At 36.6% G+C, this 20,620-nt stretch overlaps 1 protein-coding gene across 3 annotated transcripts; it reads left to right on the top strand.

Annotated features, from left to right (window-relative positions):
• The first annotated feature begins 1,632 nt into the window (after nucleotides 1–1,632).
• On the top strand, nucleotides 1,633–12,720 carry LOC136062982 (uncharacterized). Of its 3 annotated transcripts, none has more exons than XR_010624705.1 (6): nucleotides 1,633–1,956; nucleotides 2,085–4,210; nucleotides 4,732–4,933; nucleotides 5,032–5,231; nucleotides 5,310–5,473; nucleotides 12,194–12,720. XR_010624705.1 is itself a non-coding variant. In XM_065762776.1 (5 exons), exons 2-5 carry the CDS (start codon nucleotides 2,137–2,139, stop codon nucleotides 5,345–5,347), a joined length of 2,514 nt encoding a protein of 837 aa, XP_065618848.1. In that variant the 5' UTR covers nucleotides 1,633–1,956; nucleotides 2,085–2,136; the 3' UTR covers nucleotides 5,348–5,631. The 3 variants fall into 3 exon arrangements, 1 of the variants encoding a protein (XP_065618848.1); XR_010624706.1 differs by lacking the exon at nucleotides 12,194–12,720 and adding an exon at nucleotides 5,970–6,331; XM_065762776.1 differs by lacking the exon at nucleotides 12,194–12,720 and having other exon boundaries at nucleotides 5,310–5,631.
• The last annotated feature ends 7,900 nt before the right edge of the window (nucleotides 12,721–20,620 follow it).

The raw sequence follows: 20,620 nt of genomic DNA, 5'->3' as shown, positions 1-20,620 counted from the left end.
AGAATTGGCAATGGCCTAAATACCTATATTTTTTAAGACCCTTGGGTCCCTAATGAACCAAACTTTATTATACCTCAATTGAGGATTGGAGCCTCTAGTGAATACCATCTAGCTGTTGACCTCATAGACCAAGATGCAAGGCAGTGGAATAGAGGGAAATTGGCATATTTGTTCGACCAAGTAACAATGAACAATATTTTGAACATCCACCTCACCCAACAATTTCAACATGACCAGGAGTTTTGGAGCTTGAATGCAAATGGGGAATACTTAGTTAAATCGGCTTATGCTGCCTTGAGGATCACAAACTCAGCTAACCACCCTAACTTGCAAAACAAAGACTAGAAGAATCGTTGGAACTTGAAAATTAATGTCAGGCTCAAAAACCTCCTCTGGAAAATGGTTTGGAACATCCTACCTGCTTGTTCAATTCTTAATAACAAGTTTGCTCTCCTCTATTAATTGTGATTTGTGCAACAATGTAGTCGAGTTTATAGAGCATCTTTTTATTTAATGTGATTGGGTTGCCCAAATTTGGCTAACGTCAACTTGGCCAATAATTTGAATAGATTAAATAAACTCTCAATTTCATATTGGGTGAAAGTGATTTTGTACCCTGAAGACTTGCTGGGGCTAAACAATGTAGAATTTAGAAATTTTCAGCTTTTTGTTGCAATTGTCTATAACCACTTGTGGAGGATCAGAAACAAAGAGTAGAGGAAGTCAAAAGCAATCATATGGAGATTGCGAAACAAATATTGAGATCTTTTGAAGAGCACAAACAAGTCGGGAGAGAACTAATTAAGAAACCATCTAAAGACCCAAAATGGTATCCTCCACCCACATATTGTATTAATTTGAATTTTGATGTAGTTATCAGAGAATGATATAGCTTTGTGGTTGTGGTGAGCAAAGACCATAAATGGAATCTTATTGAGGTGTGGACTAAGTAAATTAGTCCAAGAAGTTCTCTTCGTCATGAAGTCAGGCAACTTGGTTTGCTATTCATAGAGCAGCAGCTAAGGGATTCAACATAATAATTATAAAAGGAGATGCGTGGAATGTGATAGAGCCTTTGAAAAATTCAGGCTTATCCACTCACCGGAGCAATAAAGCTATAGTTGAAGATATTCTTAATTTAGCCAAATATTTTGTAAATATAAATCACTTTTGTGTATAGAGAAAGTAACATGTTTGACCATCTTTTAGCACAATGGGCTACCATTTTGTTATAGACTAGGCCCGTGCCCATCTCCTTCCTATCATCTTGAATTGTCCAAGCTTTGGATAGAGATGGATCTAGGCCCAGCTCTATTGTGATTCTTTTGCTTGGTCGATAAGGTATTTATTCATAAAAAAAAATAAGTTTACACCACATTTGAGGGTAGCTTATTTAATTAGAACTGATTTTTTTTTTTGCTGAAAGTATTGTAAATAAAAGTAAAAACTAACTGAAATAGTACAATAAGACTCATAATATAATATTAAAATATACAATGAAACTCATAAATAGTAAAAAAATAAATTAAATAATAAAATACTAGTAAAATAAGTTGACTTTAAACTTTAATTGCAAAGATAACTTTTAATTACCACCACTTATTTTTATTTTTATTTAATTTTTTGGGTAGTTGAACGGGATGAGTTCCGGTTACAGGTAGGATCGCAAAAACGGCGTAGTGGGGTAGGTGAATCCATTTCATACCTGGTCGATCTGGTCCGGTTCCCGGTTTTGCTGATCTAACCGGCGTAGGCAATGAGTGCTTAAATCATTTGAATTTGATCCTTAGAAGTCCCAACTGCCCTAACCGGTTTTACAGAAAACCCATCCGCCCCCTGCCAAAAACCCTCTTTTCCCAGTACTCCTCGTCTCTCCCATCATCATCATCATCATCAACTCATGATCAAACACTACGATTCTTCACTCTCAAAAAATCACGCACATACCAAACCCATGTAAGTTCTTTCCTTCTCTCACTCTCTCTTTCCCTAATATTTTTGTGTAGTTATTTCATTTCTATTTCTATAATCTAAAAAAGCAAAACCCATTTTTGTTTTTTTGTTTTTTTTTTTTGGTTTCTAAGGTTCACAATTTTTTGATTAATAACCAAAGAAAAGGCTTTGAGAATAGCATCAATGAGCTTGGATTCGCTAGAACCCTCGCCAATTTCACAAACTAAGCAAGACCCAGCATGGAAACATTGCCAACTTTTTGTTAAGAAAAATGCTAATGGGGTCAAAGAAGAGCTTAAGAAGTGTACATATTGTGGCAAGTTTTTTAAGGGCGGTGGGATACATAGGATCAAAGAACATCTCGCCGGTCGCAAAGGGAATGGCCCCACTTGCGACCAAGTCCCCTCCGAAGTTCGCATTTTGATGAAACAGGTGTTGAATGCTAGGCATTCGGGTGCTAAGAAAAACAAGACTCAAATCATTATCTCAACAACTCCTGGTGTTGATCATAATACGCCTCTTAAGTTGATTGAAGCACCCGATTTGGGTTGTAATGGTCGAGGAGTAGGCAATGAGTCTGTTGATCGGGCGTTGCTTGGGTCGATTAGTACACCCAATTTGGATTTGTTGGCAAATCGAGAAGAAGATGTTGCTACAAGTAATGTGAGTGTAGATGGAAGGAAGAGGAGGAGGAGAGATTTAAATGCTTCTGTACTTGATCCTAGTGCCAGTGCTAATAGTAATGGTGGCATTGACTTTAGCAGCCCGTCCCCGGTTCCTTGTGAAATAGACAATGTGTTTGCTAATTGTGCACGAAGTATATCTGGTGGAGCACCCAATTCCAAGTTGTTAGTGAATCATGATGAAGAAGAAGAAGAAGAAATTGGGATAGGCGGTACAAGCATGGATAGAAAGAAGAGGTTTAGAGGTGAAAATTCTTTAGTTGCTATGGATGCTGGTATTGTTAATAATGACATTGAACTGGAAAGGAAAAAGAATCAAGAAATTCAGATGGCTATAGGGCGGTTTTTATATGAAATTGGGGCACCCCTGGATGCAGTGAAGGACTCGGTTTATTTTCAGCCCATGATTGATGCGATTGTCTCTGGGGGAATGGGGGTGGTACCGCCTTCCTACCATGATCTTCGGGGTTGGATATTGAAGAGTGCAGTTGAAGAAGTGAAGCATGATGTTCAGCAATATATGGGAACATGGAGGAGAACGGGTTGTTCTATTTTGGTGAACCGAAGGTACTCACAAAAGGGTAAAACCTTTCTGACTTTTTCAGTGTATTGTCCTGAAAGAACATTGTTTCTGAAATCTGTGGATGCATCTGCCATCATTTATTCACCAGATGCTTTATATGAATTGCTTAAACAAGTGGTGGAAGAAGTTGGAGTTGGGCATGTTCTGCAAGTGATTACTGATAACACAGAAAAATTGATTGTTGCTGGAAAAAGGTTGATGGATACATTTCCTACCCTATATTGGGTTCCTTGTGTGGCTCATTGTATAAATCTGATCCTCGAGGATTTTGGGAAACTCGAGTGGATTAATTCAATAATTGAACAGGCTAGATCTATTACAAGGTTTGTCTACAAGCATAGTGCAGTTTTAAATATGATGAAGAAATTTACTTTTGGCAATGACATTGTAAAACCTGGACTCACGCCCATTGCAACAAACTTTATGACATTGAAACAAATGGCTGAACTCAAACTTTGTTTGCAATCTATGGTTACTTCCCAAGAGTGGATGGACTGTCCATTTTCAAAACAACCGGGGGGACTAACAATGCTAGATACAGTAACTAATCGTTCGTTTTGGTCGTCATGCATCTTGATTAGCCGTTTGACAAGTCCACTCTTGCGAGTTTTGAGAATTGTTGGTAGTGAGAAGAGGGCTGCCATGGGATACATTTATGCTGGAATGTACAGGGCAAAAGAAGCAATTAAGAGAGAACTTGTTGAGAGACGGGATTATATGGCCTACTGGAATATCATAGCTCACAGGTGGGAAAAACAACGGCATCCTCCTCTTCATGCTGCTGGTTTCTACCTTAACCCCAAGTTTTTCTATAGTATCAAAGGGTGTATTCATAATGGGATCATGTCTGCAGTGTTTGACTGCATAGAGAGATTGGTGCCTGATACTAAAGTCCAGGATAAAATCATCAAAGAGATAAACTCATACAAGAATGCTGTTGGAGATTTGGGGAGGAATTTGGCAATTAGAAGTAGAGACACTCTGCTGCCTGGTGAGGTCTTCTCCTTCCTCTTTTATTTATTTATTTATTTATTTTTAAGATTGGCATGTTATTTCTGATTTGTTGATTTACTTATAAGATCATTATTTTCACATGACTAGTTCTAGTTCAATGGATGTCCAAGAAACCTTACATCATACTTAGGTTATACATATAGCAAGCATGCCGGGTTGGCATGTGGAGAGCATTTTTAACCATTAAGAAACCAATATGGGAAAAAATCTTAACAAAGATGATTAATTCATTGTTTTTTTTTGTCATATTCTTATGTTTAAATGGGAAGAAAATTCTCTAGACGTTTGTCTAGTGAGTTTGGAAAGATTTTGGTTTTTTTGACCTATTTGGTGTGTCCCATCATCCAATGGGGCACATTCCTTTCCGCAAATGTTATGCATGTTGTTTTGAGGTGATGATTGCATCTTCTTGTCTGTCTTTGTTTGATCTATTTAGTTTCCCTGTGCATTTCACATGCAGCTGATTTGCTTTATTTTTAATTTTCTATTTGCCTAAAGTTGAATGGTGGTCTACATATGGAGGAGGTTGCCCAAACTTGGCACGTTTGGCAGTCCGTATTCTTAGTCAAACTTGCAGTTCTATCAGTTATAAGCAAAGTCAAATTTCTTTTGAACATATATATGAAACAAGGAATTGCCTAGAGCATCAGCGGTTTAGTGATCTTTTCTTTGTTCAGTGCAACTTGCGACTGAGACAAATGTAAGTAGAAACCAGTTAATCTTATTTTTATTTGTAGATGCTAATTTATAATTGGAGGGAACAAAGATATTCCTCTTTTGCTAACTGTTTTCTTGTAGGATTCATAAAAACAAAGAACAGGATTATATGGATCCAATATCATTTGACTGCATGAGTCTTGTTGAAGATTGGGTAATGGAAAAGGAAGTATGCTTCGAGGACTGTGGGAGTTCAGATTGGGTGTCACTTAATCCACCCACCACTAACACAATACAGTTAGGAGCCTCAGTTGATGATGATGCCGAAGACTTGGGCACAGGTACCTCATTTCTTTTGGATTTTGAAAAATGACTGTAAAAGCTTCTTTTCTTAAGTGGAAGATATTGTTAATGTTCAGGGTTTGATGATAACGAGATATTTGATGGATCAAAGTAGATGAAGATAGAAATGTTCAACAATCAATTAAGCTAGTAGGAGAACATCCAACAGGCTTCTTATCTATCTGGTGGTGTTATGCATTGACACATATTTACCATTTTGACTATGATCAGATGGAGAAAGGTATTGTTAGAAAATTGTGTATGATTAATGATGTCATTTAGAATGAAGGTTAAATGTTGTGTCATCTATGCTCTGTTTGGTAACCAAGTAAATGCATGAACATAAAAAAGAAATGAAAAATTGGACTCAATAGCATTCACAGGGTTCAGTGTTGGCAATTCTGCTTCATTAGTTTGAGTTGGTGTTTGATTTGGCTATTTTACTTTCAATTTTGCTCTTATGTAGTTAACAGATTGAGCATATTTATACCCCTCCTAGCCCCATTCTACCCCACCCCCGCTCTTTTTTTCCCCAAATCCCGAGGAAAAAAAGCTAAGACATGGATGAATGTTTTTTGCACATAAGATTTTGAATATTAGGCTATATCACTAATGCCTATGATACTCTTGCATATGGGATGAATTTTCTCATTTTTCATTCTTTAATGAATGTATTATTTATTTATCTTATTAACTTTTGCACATCAGATGAAATGATTGGGTTGGGTTTTTTGCAGAAGTGATTTAGTGGCCAAGGTGAGCTTGGATTAAGGACAAAAGAAAAGGTGTAAGAGAAAACTTAGGCTAAAATGCACTTTTTCACCCCTTAAGCTTGGGGTCATTTTTAAATTGGTCCCTCAAGTTCCAAATTTTGCATTTTGCACCCCCTAACTATTAATTTGATTTCAAAATGCTTCTGTTAAGCTTCATCACATTTTGGCCATTAATTATCTAATAAATGGCACTGTTTAGGTTTTTTCCCCAGATTTAATCAAATTTTGGAAACAAAAAAATGCAAAATAAACACCAGCACGTGCCAGAGGCTAGCAAAACAACGTAGCATCCATTCTTGGTGACCCATAAGCTGGTAAGACGATGTTGCACTAACCTCTCCTTGTCAAAATGGCCGTTCTGTTAAGCTTCATCACATTTTAGCCATTAACTAGCTCTGGCTATTTTTGTTTTTGTTTCGTTTTTTTTTTTTTTTTTGGGAAAATAAAACCAGCACGTGCCAGAGGCTGGCAAAACAACATTGCATAGCCCATAAGCTGGTAAAATGACATAACACTAACACCCCCCCCCCCCCCCCCCTCCCTCGTTTTATTTCCTTATTTTCTCTATATTTCTCAAATTTGATTAACCAAACCATTGACTACCATTGAACCTATTGGGGATTTCCCCCAAATCCAATTGACCTTTGTTAAACACCATTGACCTTCTCCCGCCCATTGATTCATGGAAAGAGACAAGTTGCAATAGAGGGAAAGGAAGAAGGAAAAATTTTCAGATCTTGGAGTGTTCTTTTTTTTTTGGATGCGCTTGGAGTGTTCTTAGGTGAGTGGATTGACGAATCTTGTTGGGGTTTTCAATTGTTGGTGTTTTGACTTTTAAAAATCCATTAATCTGCGTTGGTTTCTATCTTTTGTAAGTAAATTAAGGATTTTTATTCTAAATTTACTTTTTTCATTAGATTTTTAAAAGTTCAATTTTAGAAATTGAGTTTCTGCATGTAATCCCATTTCTTGATTCTTGTAATATTATGTTTTCTTTGTATATGCGTTGAAGTTGATTGGTCAGCATGAATGTCTTATTATATTGCCTGGTCCCCCATTTGCTAACCCCCAATTTCTATTGGTTTTCTTATCATGGTATAAAGCGGCTTGGTAATAAGAAGAAGTATGTGGGAGAGAAAATTAATGTGTATGACAATGTTGATTGTGACACTTATATGAGTCATTGAGGTAGGGACTGTGTAAAGAAGTTGTTGTGCACGATGTCATAAAATTAGAGTATTTACTTCCTGAGAGGAGGTTTCCAAATGGGAAGAGGTTTGAATACAATCAGAGATGTTAGTCACATGGCCAATAGTATAAGTGTAGATATGACAATGCACATATATGTTGAGAATGGGGTAATGGATGTGAAACCATTGTAAGTAGAGTGCAACCATTCTTATTTAACTGATGATGGTGGTGGTAATGTGCATGATGATTTACACACATCAACTGAATCTAATGAGGATGAGAATGCAGAGTTAATTGGGCTTGCCAAGAGCCTTGTAGCTCGCTGGTTGGCACCTTCGAGTGTTTCCAACAGAGTCATCCAGGGTTCAAACCTCCCACCCTCAACTATTGAATTATCCAAAAAAAAAAAAAAAAAAAAAAAACTGGGGGGGCTAATGATGAAGAAGGGGCTTATGAGGTGGGTCTGAACAGTTAGGGGCTGAAAATGTTGATTGTGACAATGAGTTTGATTACCTTGATTACGATGAGTTGGTTGAAGATAAGTTAGGAAATGTGAATCCATATCACAATGAACACTGTGGCCCCACAACATAACAAAATGACCAAACAGCCAATTAACTCACAATCCACAGCCAATCTGCACAGCCAGCCAGTTTTGGCTCTATACTAGGAAATTTGATAGTGGCCACTCTGATACATTAATTACCCCATGATTCTGATGAGGAAACACTCCCTAGGTTTGAAGAGTTCAATCCACAGACAGATTTAGAGAATCCTCAAATTTAGACTTGGTAAACTCTTTAGTGACCATAAGATCTTCAATGATGCTGTCTTAGCATACAAATTAAAGATGGGTATCGGATTACAACTGCAAAAAATGAGTCAGGTAGGGTTAAGTTTAACTTTGTAGAAGGTTGTAGTTGGAAGATATTTGCCTCTTAGAATAAGTAGCTGAGGTCTTTGCTAGTTAAAACTCTATAAGTGTATACACATAGCAGGGCCTTTGTGACTATGAGGGTGTCATACAAGTGGATTGACAAGAAATATTTAGAGAAATTTAGAGCCAATACAGCCATTGATAGAACTTTTGGATCTGGTTATAAATGAGCATCAGGTGGAGTTAACTTTATGTAAGCCTTCGAGGGCTAGGAAGTATGCAAGGCTTCTAATTGAAGGAATTTAGCCTAGCAGTTTACAAGGATTAGAGATAGCTTTGCGGAATTGTGGACCTAGGCACTGTAGAGCTCACAACCTTTTTTTTTTTTTTTTTAATTGACGAGGAACCCCCCTCAAGGAATGGGCCAGTGGGACCACCCCTGAGCAGACATAGGGTAATCATGAAATGCCTCAGCTAGGAGTTGAACCAGAGACTTCAGGGTTTATGGTTTGTCCAGGCTCTCTCCCTAACCGCTGAGGCATCCCGGGTTGGGGCACTATAGAGCCGCACCCTTTCTTTAGAAGGATGTACGTTTTCTCAATTGTAAGAAGTGGTTCTTAAGTGGATGCTGGCCAATCATTTTAGCCTTATGCATGCATCTGAGGGGTCAGTTGAAGGGCCAAATACTAGCTGTAGTAGGGATATATGGGAATTATGGGTCTACCCATTGCATATGCAGTTACTAAGGGTGAAACGAGAGAGTTGGAATTGATTTCTTGAAAATCTAATAAGTGACATTGGACCTGTGAGAGACCATTGTTGGTGTTTCATCACAAACCAGCAAAAGATGAGAAATTTGTTGTTTTTCTCATGTTTTTCGTTCTCTATTTATTTATTCATCAAGTATTGGATGTGGTAGGGATTGTTGCCGGCATTGGATGAAATAGTTCCAAAAGCAAGACAGATCTTGTCAGATACTTATATGCTAATTTGAATAAAAATCAGAAGGGTGTAATGTTGGAGGATATGATGTGGTTTGCTGCTAGACAGAACAAGCTAGTTGGGTTTGATCTAAGATGGAGATATGGCCATTACTCCATGGAGTTGGAGTAAGCATGCATTCCAGTCTCACACAAAATGTAGCATGCTTTTGAATGATTTGTGTGAGATATTTAACTTAAAGGTAATGCAAGGAATAAGCTTCTATTGACCACGATGGAGATGATCTGGAGGTATTTGATGACCAAAATTTACACAAATAGAGATGCAATGAAGGAGGGTCCTATTTGTCCAAGAATTCAAGACAATTTGGAGAAGATCAAGGAGCTAAGCGTGGTCCGGTGGAGCTAAGTGTGAGGTCAATACCAGAGGTGAACAATTTGTGGTTTACTTGGAACAGCATCGTTGCAGTTGCTATAGGCGGGATGTATGTGGTATTCCAATTAACCCACACAGTATCTGCAATTGCATACAAAAAGGATAAGGCAAAGGACTAAGCTGCTGCTGTTTGAAGAAGGAAACCTTCATTATGACATTCATTTGTTATTCACCAAGTAAAACCAATAGTCCAGACCTATGGCCACAAAGTAATGGAGACCCCAGTATTACACCCCTAATTCTTGTGAGCCTACCTGACATAAATTATAAGGTTAATAGGAGGAGAGATCCTGATGAGCCTTGAAATTCCTACAGGCTGAGAAGAGAAGTGCCACTAAGGTGTAGTGAGTGTCGTTGGTTTGGATATAACAAGAGAAGTTGCGAAGGGAAAGGGAAAGAGAAGCCAAGAAAATAGTGATTTCATTGCTTTAAAGTTGTTGTAGGGTTATCTTTAATAAAATATGATTAATGTGGCTTTTATACTTTGTAGGGAAAAAAGAAGCATAATGGGTATGTTTAGATACAACTTATTGTTGTTGAAACTAATTGTTGCTAAAAATACTGTAGCAAAATAATTTTTAAATGTATGAATAGTGCTGTGAGACCTATTTTTAATATATTTTTTTTCTAAATAAAGTGGTTGTGGGTCCTATAAACAGTGCGTGAACAGTATTAAAATAGTGCGTGAACAGTGTTTTTTGTCCCAGCACAGTAAATTTTGAAAGCCAAAAAAAAAAAAAAAAAAAAAACTGAAAACGCAACTTATAAAACGCAACGCACTGTATCCAAACCCTCACAAAATGACTTTGTGTCCGTTTGTTTGGGTATTTTGAGCCCAAAAGTTGGCTTTTTAAAAAAGCCAGCCTAAGTTCAGTGTTTGGTGAATATAAAATGCAACTTTTTGACAAAAGTTGCATTTTATATTATAGGAGAAATGTGCGTTTCAGTTATGGACCAGTTGCGGTCCATTTTGTAAAAGCTGGAGTTGGCTTTTGATATATATCCATTGGGGTGAGTTGAATTACCAAAATTGCCCTTCAATAAAGGGCAAGGTGTCTTCTTCAGATCACGCACAGCCTCAGCACATTTTTCCCTTATCTCATCTCTCTGCTCTCCCTTTGCCTTGAAGCTCACTCACGCAATAAAATTAATCAAACCACAACAATAAAAGCAAAAAAATTCTTGCTCTCATAAAACCGATATAATTTAAACAAAAAATCTAAAATCAAAACAACAACAACAACGACAGATCAAGAACAGAAAAAAAAAAAAAAAAAAATTTAGAACAACAATAAATGATCAAGAAAAAAAAATAGAAGCCGATCTAAGACAAATCTAAAATCAGAATCAACAACTAATCAAGAGCAAGAAAAAAAATAGAAGCCAATATGACCTCTGGTTGCATGCACTCCGTAGTGAGGAGGAGGAGTAGCGGTGGCGTTGTGGTGGAGCAAAGGTGATTTCTCCTTTCTCTCCATGCGTTTGTGTGTGCTTGAAGATAATGATACCAAAGGCAAGCAAGATTTATGTGAGACGTATCATAGAGAGAGTTAAAGAATTTATGGAATCAAGTAGAAAAAGAAAAAAAAAGAAAAAAAGAGTAGAACATGAGAGAGCTGGAGAAAGAAAGAGTTAAGGTGCTTCTGGAACCAAGTGAAAGTAAAGAAAAAAAAAAAAAAAGGAGAGGATGTATTGTGTGGTGGGTATATGCATGTGGAAAGGAGTCTCTGGAATCAAGTGATGGGTATAGTGTGTGGTGGACAAAATGCAAGAGAAAAAAAAAAGAAAAATAAAAAGAATCGTATGGATGAAAGAAAAGGCAGAGAATAAGAAATCACAATTTAAAAATAATAGCACAATATTTTCACAATAAGTTTTAAGTAATTAGCTAATATTTGTGAGTAAAAATATAATTTTAGTGGTGGGTTCAAATTAGAACTAGTAACAACTTTCCATATAAGATTTTGTTATAATTCTTTTGAAAGTATTGCAAAAAATATTGTGGATGTAACATTTTTTTTGTTGAAAAATATAATTGTTGAGAATGAATAAGAAAAGAAAAAAATAAAGATTAAAAAAGAATAAATTTGATTAAAAAATAAAAATTAAAAAAATGGATAGGCAAAAAGTAAAAGTTATTGTTAATTGTTCAAACAATACAAAAATTTGTCTAACCTACTAGAAATGCTCTTATATATACATTGTCCTTTTAGGTAATTTCCCCTCAAACTTCCAATTTTATAAGTACTAGTTAAATACTCAACTTTTTCAAAAAGCAATTTTTAACAGTTTTTATCAAACACTTAGCTTTTTGAAAATGCACTTTTTGAAAACTCAACTTTTTCATTATGCACTTTTACAAAAAGCTGAACCAAACTCACCCTTTATTGGTTTCAGACTTCCAGTAGATCCACCACTGAGTGAATAATTACCAATATTTAATGCGTTATTTACTTCTCTTTTTTAATAAGTGGACAACTTAAGTTGACAATGGGTCTGTTTGGATTGAATTTATTGTTGCTGAAACTGAAAACTGAAAATATTGTAGTAAAATAATTTTTAAATTGTGAATAGTACTGGTGAGACCTATTTTTAATATTTTTTAGTGCGTGAACAGTACTGTAAACAGTAATAAACAGTGCGTGAACAATGATTTTTGTCCACTGTTCAGTGAACCCATGTGATATTACTGTTCACGCGCAGGGGAAAAAAAAAATCTGAAAATGCAAACTTGTAAATGCAGATGCCCAATCCAAACGGTATCAATGTGGCGGTGCTCAAGGAACAGCCAGGGATCATGGAGCAATGGGAGATGAGAAGGTTTTTAACTTAAGGCCTTAGTGTATGTGGCAGTGAGCACAAAGCACAAAGACTAAATTGAGGACTAGAGCATTGGCAATTGGCAAGTGTAGCTGGGTCTGAAACAACAAAACAATTACACAATTGATTGTATCTGCACTCTTGCTTCGGGGTGTGATGCATTTGTGACAGTGTAGCGTTGATGTGTAATTGGAGTACCTGCAGTGTGACTTTCTCAAGTTCTTACTTGGTTTTTCTTTTCGTTTATGATTACGAAGTTTCCATTGATCCCTTCAGTTGACAAGGAGGAAGTTTAACTGTTTTGAAGTATAGAAATATGTAGAGAAGAAGACAATGTGAAGGTAAAGGTTGATGTTATTCAAATTATGGAGTAAGAATGGTTAATTAGTATACAATCTTTCACTTTCTCAAATAACATTGAATATTATTAATCATGAGTTGGCACGATTATATACTCAAACTAATGGAAAATTAGTAATTGTGTGTTGCATTTGATTTGTAATTTTGTTATAAAATAAAAGGGAATATGAAGAACATAAAGAAATGGAAGGAGAAGTAATATATGAACTTTATTCTTTAAGGGTGCATTAGTTTTGGCAGTAAAAAAGTTTTCAAAAAATATTTTACACCATTGGGTGTATTTGGGTTGTCCCATAAAATTCAGTCAAACGGAAAATAATTTTTGTTGACTGTAAATCATGCCCTAAAACCCTGTAAAATATTTTACACTTGTATTTTACCTTCAATTGATTTCCACCTTAGGAAAATAGAAGAGAGAGAGAAACAGCAAGAGCTCCGATTGCACATCCAAGCATCAGCGAGAGCTCCGATTGCACATTTAAGCACCGGTGAGAGCTCCGATTGCACATCCAAGCACTGGTGAGTCACACCCCAGCACCGGCGAGATCATCGCACCCCAGCACCACCTAGATCATTGCCACCCAAGACCAATCCACCCAAAACCGATCTCGTTCTCGACCCAAAGCTCATCGGCACTGCTGTTCTCGCCATCGTTCTTGTTCTCGACTGCCATCGTTCTCGACCGCCGATCTATCTCTCTTTTCCTCAATCTGTCACTCTTTCTCCCTCAATCTGTCATTGATCTACCCTTTTTCTCTCTACCCATATCGAACAAACCACCGCAAGACGAGCGACCCACCGTTCGATCTTGCCTCCACCGCACCAAGATCGAACCCAGTCACCTCTCTCTCTCTTCCTTCTTCTCTCAATTTGATCGAATTTGATGAATTTTTTTTTTTGTTGGGTTTTGTTTCTTTTGTGTTTATCTATTGAGAAATGATATTATATATTTGTTTGGAAGTTGAGAAAATGTGAGCAACAAGTAAAAATGTGTTTTCTATAGTATTTTCAAGAATACAACCAAACACCAGAAAATATTTTTCAAAGTATTTTTTGAAATGCAACCAAGCACTTGAAAATATTTTCATTTCACCAAAATATTTTTACCTGAAAATATTTTACACTCGAAAAATGTTTTACACTGAAACAAACGCAGCCTAAGTGGTCATTCACGTAATTACTATTGATCTTGAATACAAGTGTGCATTTTTCTTTGTAATTAACTCATATATATATATATATAGAGAGAGAGAGAGAGAGAGAGAGAGAGAGAGAGAGAGAGAGACACACACACACACACACACACACACACGCGCGCGCGCGCGTGCGCGCGCGCATTAATAGTCGGATGGAGAGAACTCTTAAGAATGCAACGCCATGCATTAAAGAATGTAGCTTCATACCTTTATGAAAGTAACATCATACACTCATGTAACTTCATGCATTTATAACACTCATTGGATGAAGAAGATAATACACGCCTCATTAAAATCTTGCCAAGGAAAAACCCTATGGGGAAAAAAATTTGGCTAAGGAAAAAGAGTACAGTATTCTTATATCAATTCAAGTGCTTTTGGATTGCCTCGTTAAAACCTTGCAAAGGAAAATCTTGTGAGAAAAAACTTTAGCAAAGGAAAAAAAGAATACAATTAGCATATATCGTTTAGAAAATTTACTCCTCTCATGAGTACATAGAGCTTCCACTATTCATGATAAAAAGATCCTTAAGTTGGCGCATGCCAATGTTGTGCACTATATTCTTAAAAGTCACAGTTGGGAATGACTTAGTGATTAAACTGGTCAAATTATCACATGATCATATTTGCTTAACATCAATATCACCGCTCTTGTGGAGCTCATGTTTAGAAAAGAATTTTGGTGCAATATGCTTGGTTTTGTCACCTTTGATATGGTCTCCTCTAATTTAAGTGATACAAACATTATTATTTTTGTATAATATCGTTGAGCTATTTCTAATCGATGATAATCCACATTTTTCATGAATATGTTGAACTACTGATCTCAACCAAATACGTTCATGGCTTGCTTCATGAATTGTAATAATCTTAGAATGATTTGAGGAAGTAGCATAAATTGTTGTTCAACAGATCTCAATGAAATAACATTGTTGCCATAGGTAAGTAAATAAATATCATGTTTGTGATTGGCTTTTGTGTGGATCAGAAAGATAACTTGCATCAGCATATTCAACTAACTGTGGATTTGACCCATTTGGATAAAATAATCCTAAAATCAGTCCTCCCACGAAGGTAACATAATATATGCTTAATCTCATTCTAATGTCTTTGAGTTGGTGTAGAACTATACCTTGCTAGTAAGTTAACTGCAAAGGCTATATCAAGTCGTGTTTAATTTGCAAGATACACATCAAAAGCACTGGTTGCACTAACATATGATACTTCAGGACCAAGAGTTTCTTCATCATCTTCTTGCTGTCGAAATGGGTCTTTCTTGACATCAAGTGACAAACCTACCATTCAAATGCTCAAAGGATGAGCTTTATCCATGTGTGAGAATTTCAGGACTTTTTCTTTCTACATTGATTGGTGAATAGAGGGAGCAATAACAATGGAGAAAATTTTGATGCAAAATGTCTACAAAAAATTCTGATCTAAAAAAGGTTAAAATTTTGGTAGAGTTTCAAGAGTCTTTCCAACGTTAAAGGGAATTAAGAGTTGAATGATAGGTGTTCCCCTCTATTTATAGTTGGGTTTATGACTTAAAAATTAAGCTAAGATAACTTAAAAATTTAGCCAAAAACATAGTGGGAAAACCTAAAAATAGGAGATTTGAATAAGAATTAAGCTGAATTTTTAGATTTGAAGATGTTCTAGTATTTTGGCGATATCTCTCTACCCAAAAATCAGATTGAGTTGAAATTTGGACAGAAATTTAATTTCTTACAATTCTACTAGAAAAAACCTTGTTTGAGATCTGACATTTTTTATGCCAAAATTGTCCTTGTAGACATCGTATTTTGTATCCTTTACGGTCCCTCGTTCTCCAATTATGGTAAAACTCTAAAGCCCAAGGTTGGTTTAAGGCCTGATCAAACTAAATTTGACTTAAGGAAGGTTTTCATGGAAAATATAACTCTTTTATGAGTTGAATAAAATTATTTTTGGAAAATAAAGGCCACAAAAATCCTAGTACATGTGTATGTAAGCTTCATGCATGCGTATGCATATACGAGCATGTGTACGCATGCTAGGGTTCCAAAAGTTATGAAAGACAAGTTTTTTTGCATTAAAAACCGAGGTTTGGAATGAACCCCCATTTTCTCAATATAAAAAGCCATACATGGTACATTTTCAAAACACACAGAAAATCTTATGGGAAAACCTAAGATTCACAAAACATCTTTAAGTCAATTTTCTTTTGATTGAGACCTTTTCTGGTCTTGATATTTGAGTTTTGAAGTTTACTAATCAATTTTGTTTGGTTGTGAATAGATTTTATTGAGGGGAAGTCAAAATCAAGCCAAAGAGCTTTTGTTTTTGAGGTATAAGTTCTAAACTTTTTTTTCCCCATTTCCTTGCTTTTCTTGTGTTTAATCTTCTTGTTTTCTTTGTTTTTCTTGATTATTTATGTTGTGATATGTCTGCTTAGCTTAGGTTTTCTTTGTTCTATTGTTTAAAGCATGTTAGGTTGTTAGATTTATTGTCTTAAATTTCTGCTCTGTTTCTTTGTTCTTGTTGTTTTTGGGTTAGGGTTCTGGGTGTGTATGCGTACGCATCCTCTCTGCATGCGCACGCATACTTGAAGTATGTGTACGCATACAACTGGGTTGCATACGCAGGCCTTATGTATGCGTACATGTACTCAAGCCCAGAAACCCTAATTCAACCCCTTTTTGTTTTTGTTTCTTTGTTTCTCTTATTTGACATGCTTTTGCCTTGTCTGGGTTTATGTTTATAAGTCTTTGCTTCTCTATTTGTGTGTTTGTTTGTCCTTCACATGCTAGATTAGGGTTTCCTTTCATTTTATTGATTTGCCATGAACATGCATATGATATGGCCATAAATTGATGCATAAGTGCTGTGATGCAATGAGGTAAGTGAGGTAAGGCATGTATTCACATGAACATGCATTTATCTTGTACTTTGATGAAGGATATAAACATGTTTTGGTTGAATGATATGTTTTGATGTTAGGATGTCTATCACATGTTTGTTTAATCTTACCATGCCTGTGTTTCTACCTTGATTTGATGTATATATGTTGCCGCCTTGGATGAAATATGAGATGGCATATGGCTAGATGCATGTTAGGGTTTTGAGATGATTAATGCCATGTTGTATGCTAGTGTGTGTGTGAGTTTAAGATGCAATATTGAACATGCATTTAATGAGATTAAAACATAAGACACAATGAGTGGAAGCCGACCCATGGGTTGGGAAGTCTTGTGTGTCTTATACCTCCCCAAGCTGTTCCCAAACTTCAAACCAATACTGTGGTAGTAAGATCATTCATTTCATGTAAAAGCACTATATACATGGTTCCTAGGCCATAAAACTAGGTGGCGACTCTATTACCCTTTTTTCCGCCTAGTCCACTCTGCCAAGGCGTACTCCTCCTGTTGCGTCCACAATCCTGCAACACGAGTTTGAAAACTGCTACTTGATTAGCACGTTTTTGAAATGTTTTCAAGCCTAAAACTGTATTTTGATGGTTTTTTTTTAAAAAAAAAAAAGTATTTTCATGATAAATCATATTCCAAAGTGATAATTAGGATTTTTAAAATAATTAAGTTGAAGATAATTACTTTAAAATCCTATTATCTGACATTATTTAAATCTCACCAACTCACTTATTTTAATCCCATGCAACATTTTTTTTTTTAAAGACAAAGACTCAACCAATCACAAAAATTCATTTAATTTTTTTTAATTAGTGAACAATCAAAATTAATTTCCATTAATTATGTGTGATAGGCTCCACCCAATTAAGATGAATGCTGACCATTAAAACTTGATCTTGTGATATCTTTTGATCTGACTGTCCAATTGAGAAACCGAATGTACTGTTGTGATCATTGATACCTTAAGGTCACTTTTATGACATGTGATGAATGAGTTAGTAGCTAAAATGCAACCATGATTTTTGGATACATAAAATGACCATTTTACCACCTTCCAAGATTAAATTATGGATGCAAAAAGGTTGTCTATAGTTGTTGGCCAAGTGCAAGTTGCAATGGTAAGAATTTATGATAAGCAATTAGCCTAATGCGAACTAATGATGTAACATGCAATATAGCATGTCCCCAAGCAGAAACAGGTAATTTTGATTTAATAAGCAATGGTAGAGCAATAATTTGAAGTCTTTTTATAAGCTATTCAACAAAACCATTTTGAGTATTGTGGCCCCTAAACCTCAATTGCTCTACCTTATTGGGCTTGGGCCCTCAATTTATTTGTTTTGCTTATGGGATGCTTTTAGCCCACAATGGGAGGTCCCTAGAGCAACTGTTGGTTATACTTGTTTAGGCCCCCAAGGTCGTTCACCAAATCTATTTATAAGCTTTGGCCAAGGATAAAAGCTTTGAGCCAAGCTACCCCCTTTGGTTCCCAAAAGTACTCCTTGCACTCCTTTCGTGTTTTCGCTCCCCCCACCTTCCAACCCCCAATCTCTCCCCCTCGTCTCTCTTTTATACTCTTTCATTAATGGGTCCTTCATCATGATAGAATCTTCTACATGTGTGTAAGCCCTACCAAATTGAAGGTTCAAGTAACTCCCTGAGTCTATGGCACTGTTCCTCTATTAAATTCGGAATTTGCAACTTGTCCCATTAGTTTGATTATGTCAAACCACTTCGTAACTTGTCTGATACCAATTAGGGTCCTTGGTGGTGCATGGGCGCTTAGTCGGGAACTAAGGGTTCTAGGCATTAGGCCTTCAGCGGCTTGTCAGTCTTCAGGTCAAATTCACCCCTCTAGACGGTTCAATGTCCTCGGCCCACCTTTGAGACTGTTGAACGCAGCCCACCTCTAAAAAGGGGTTGGGCACATGTCCTCCCCCCCCCCCCCCCCCCCCCCCCCCCCCCCCCCCCTCCCCCCCCCCCCCATGTTACAAGTATGTATAATGGGCAATAGGGTGTTCAACATCAATTCCAATTAACATGCAATAGTCATCAAATACTTGAGATGTAAATTCACTAGTATTATCTAAAAGAATTTTTAGAAGATAAAGAAATGGATGGAGAAGATAATATATGAACTTTATTCTTTAAGTGGTCATCCACATAACTACGATTGATCTTGAATACAAGTGTGTATCTTCTTTTGTAATTAGCTCATATAAATATATATATATATATATATATTTGTTAAGAGGAGGATGGAGAGAACTCTTAAGAATGCAACATCATGCATTAAATAATATAACTCCATCCCTTTACGAAAGTAACATCACACTCATGTAACTTCATGCATTTACAACAAATTTAAGTTTATTGGATTCTTTTGTTTTAATAATATTCAATTTTTGGATGGGTAAGAGTTTTCAGACCATCCTTGAAGCTTTGTGGTTCATTATTTATTTATTTATTTTTAGAGAAAAAGAGCCCTATCCATTTACGAAGCTTCATTATTTACAAAATTTTAAGTGGTTTAAACTTCCATATTACGAATTTGATGTTCAAGTTTGTTTCATTTGAAATCTATTCTTAGCAGGTGTGGAAGTGCGTCACCAAATGCAACAAACAATAAAAGGAAATGTAAATTGTAGCATAGTTTTCTGTTAGGCTACAAGAGCAGAATTCCCTACTCCAGAGAAAATTCTAGATACATATAAGCAAGGTTCGGGGCAACAGTTAAATCACGAGAAAATCTCCCTATGCTTCAGCCGTAATACACCTCAGGATATCCAAGAGGACATCAAGGACCAGTTTGGGAAAGATATAATCCGGCAATATGAAAAATATTTGGGCCTTCCATCGTTAGTGGGAAAGAATAAATTAAAGCAACACCTTTTGTCAGTTGATAGACTGGATAACACACTTTCAAGATGGAAGGAGAAGCTTTTATCGAATGCAGGTAAAGAAATCCTCATCAAGACAGTAGCGTAAGCAGTCCTGACTTACACTATGAGTGTGTTTAAGCTTCCAAACTCACTTTGCCAAGAGATGACAAGTATGGTCGGAAAATTTTAGTGGGGACACTCTAATAAGAAGAACAAGATGGCTTGGTTGAGTTGGGAAAAGATGTGCTTATCCAAGGATCAAGGTGGCTTAGGTTTTCAAGATCTGAAGGCCTTTAACCTTGCACTATTGGCAAAACAGGGATGATGGCTGCAAACCAGTACAATCTCACTTGTTCATGGAGTTTTTAAAGCACATTATTTCCCTAGTAACGACTTTCATCACGCAGAACTTGGTAACTGACCTTCTTTTGAATGGAGAAGCATTATGGCGCCCAAAGCATTATTCAACATAGGCATAGGTGGCAAGGGGGAGATGGGTCATCCATTGATATAAGGAAGGATAAATGACTACCACAACCATCTACTTTTTGCATTACAGTACCACCAATTTGTATGTCACTAGATGTCAAAGTTAATACGCTCATCGACCCTGGAACTCGAGACTGGAATTCGAGCATGGTTAGACACCTCTTTGGCCATGCAGATGCCACGACTATACTCTATACTAGGCATCCCCGTCTATTCTAAGCTTCCTAGAGACCGGATTTTGTGTGCCTACACTCCTAAAGGAAAGTTTACAGTTAGAAGTGCATACAAGGTGGCTGTATATTTGTCCTCCAACTGAAGCCCAGGTGAGTCCTCCAATGACCAAGGTCAACGGAATTTCTAGAAATGGATGTGGAGCCTCAACATACTCAACAAAATCAAGTCTTTTGCATGGTGGGCGTGCAAAAATATTGTCCTCACAAAGGTTAATCTATGCCATAGATGAATAATTGATGACCCTACATTTGAAGCTTGTGGCACGGCAGCGAAGAATGGTGGA

This window comes from Quercus suber, unplaced genomic scaffold (genome assembly GCF_002906115.3).
Source record: "Quercus suber isolate HL8 unplaced genomic scaffold, Cork oak 2.0 scaffold_473, whole genome shotgun sequence".
Classification (NCBI taxonomy): Eukaryota; Viridiplantae; Streptophyta; class Magnoliopsida; order Fagales; family Fagaceae; genus Quercus; species Quercus suber.
Note: the sequence above shows the minus strand (reverse complement) of the source record. Positions and strands in the feature narration are given on the sequence as shown.

Coding starts and splice junctions, on each gene's coding strand:
- LOC136062982 (XM_065762776.1), top strand. CDS start 2,137: ATGAGCTTGGATTCGCTAGAACCCTCGCCAATTTCACAAACTAAGCAA. Junction 4,934..5,031: donor AACTTGCGACTGAGACAAAT/GTAAGTAGAAAC, acceptor GTTTTCTTGTAG/GATTCATAAAAACAAAGAAC. Junction 5,232..5,309: donor TGCCGAAGACTTGGGCACAG/GTACCTCATTTC, acceptor GTTAATGTTCAG/GGTTTGATGATAACGAGATA.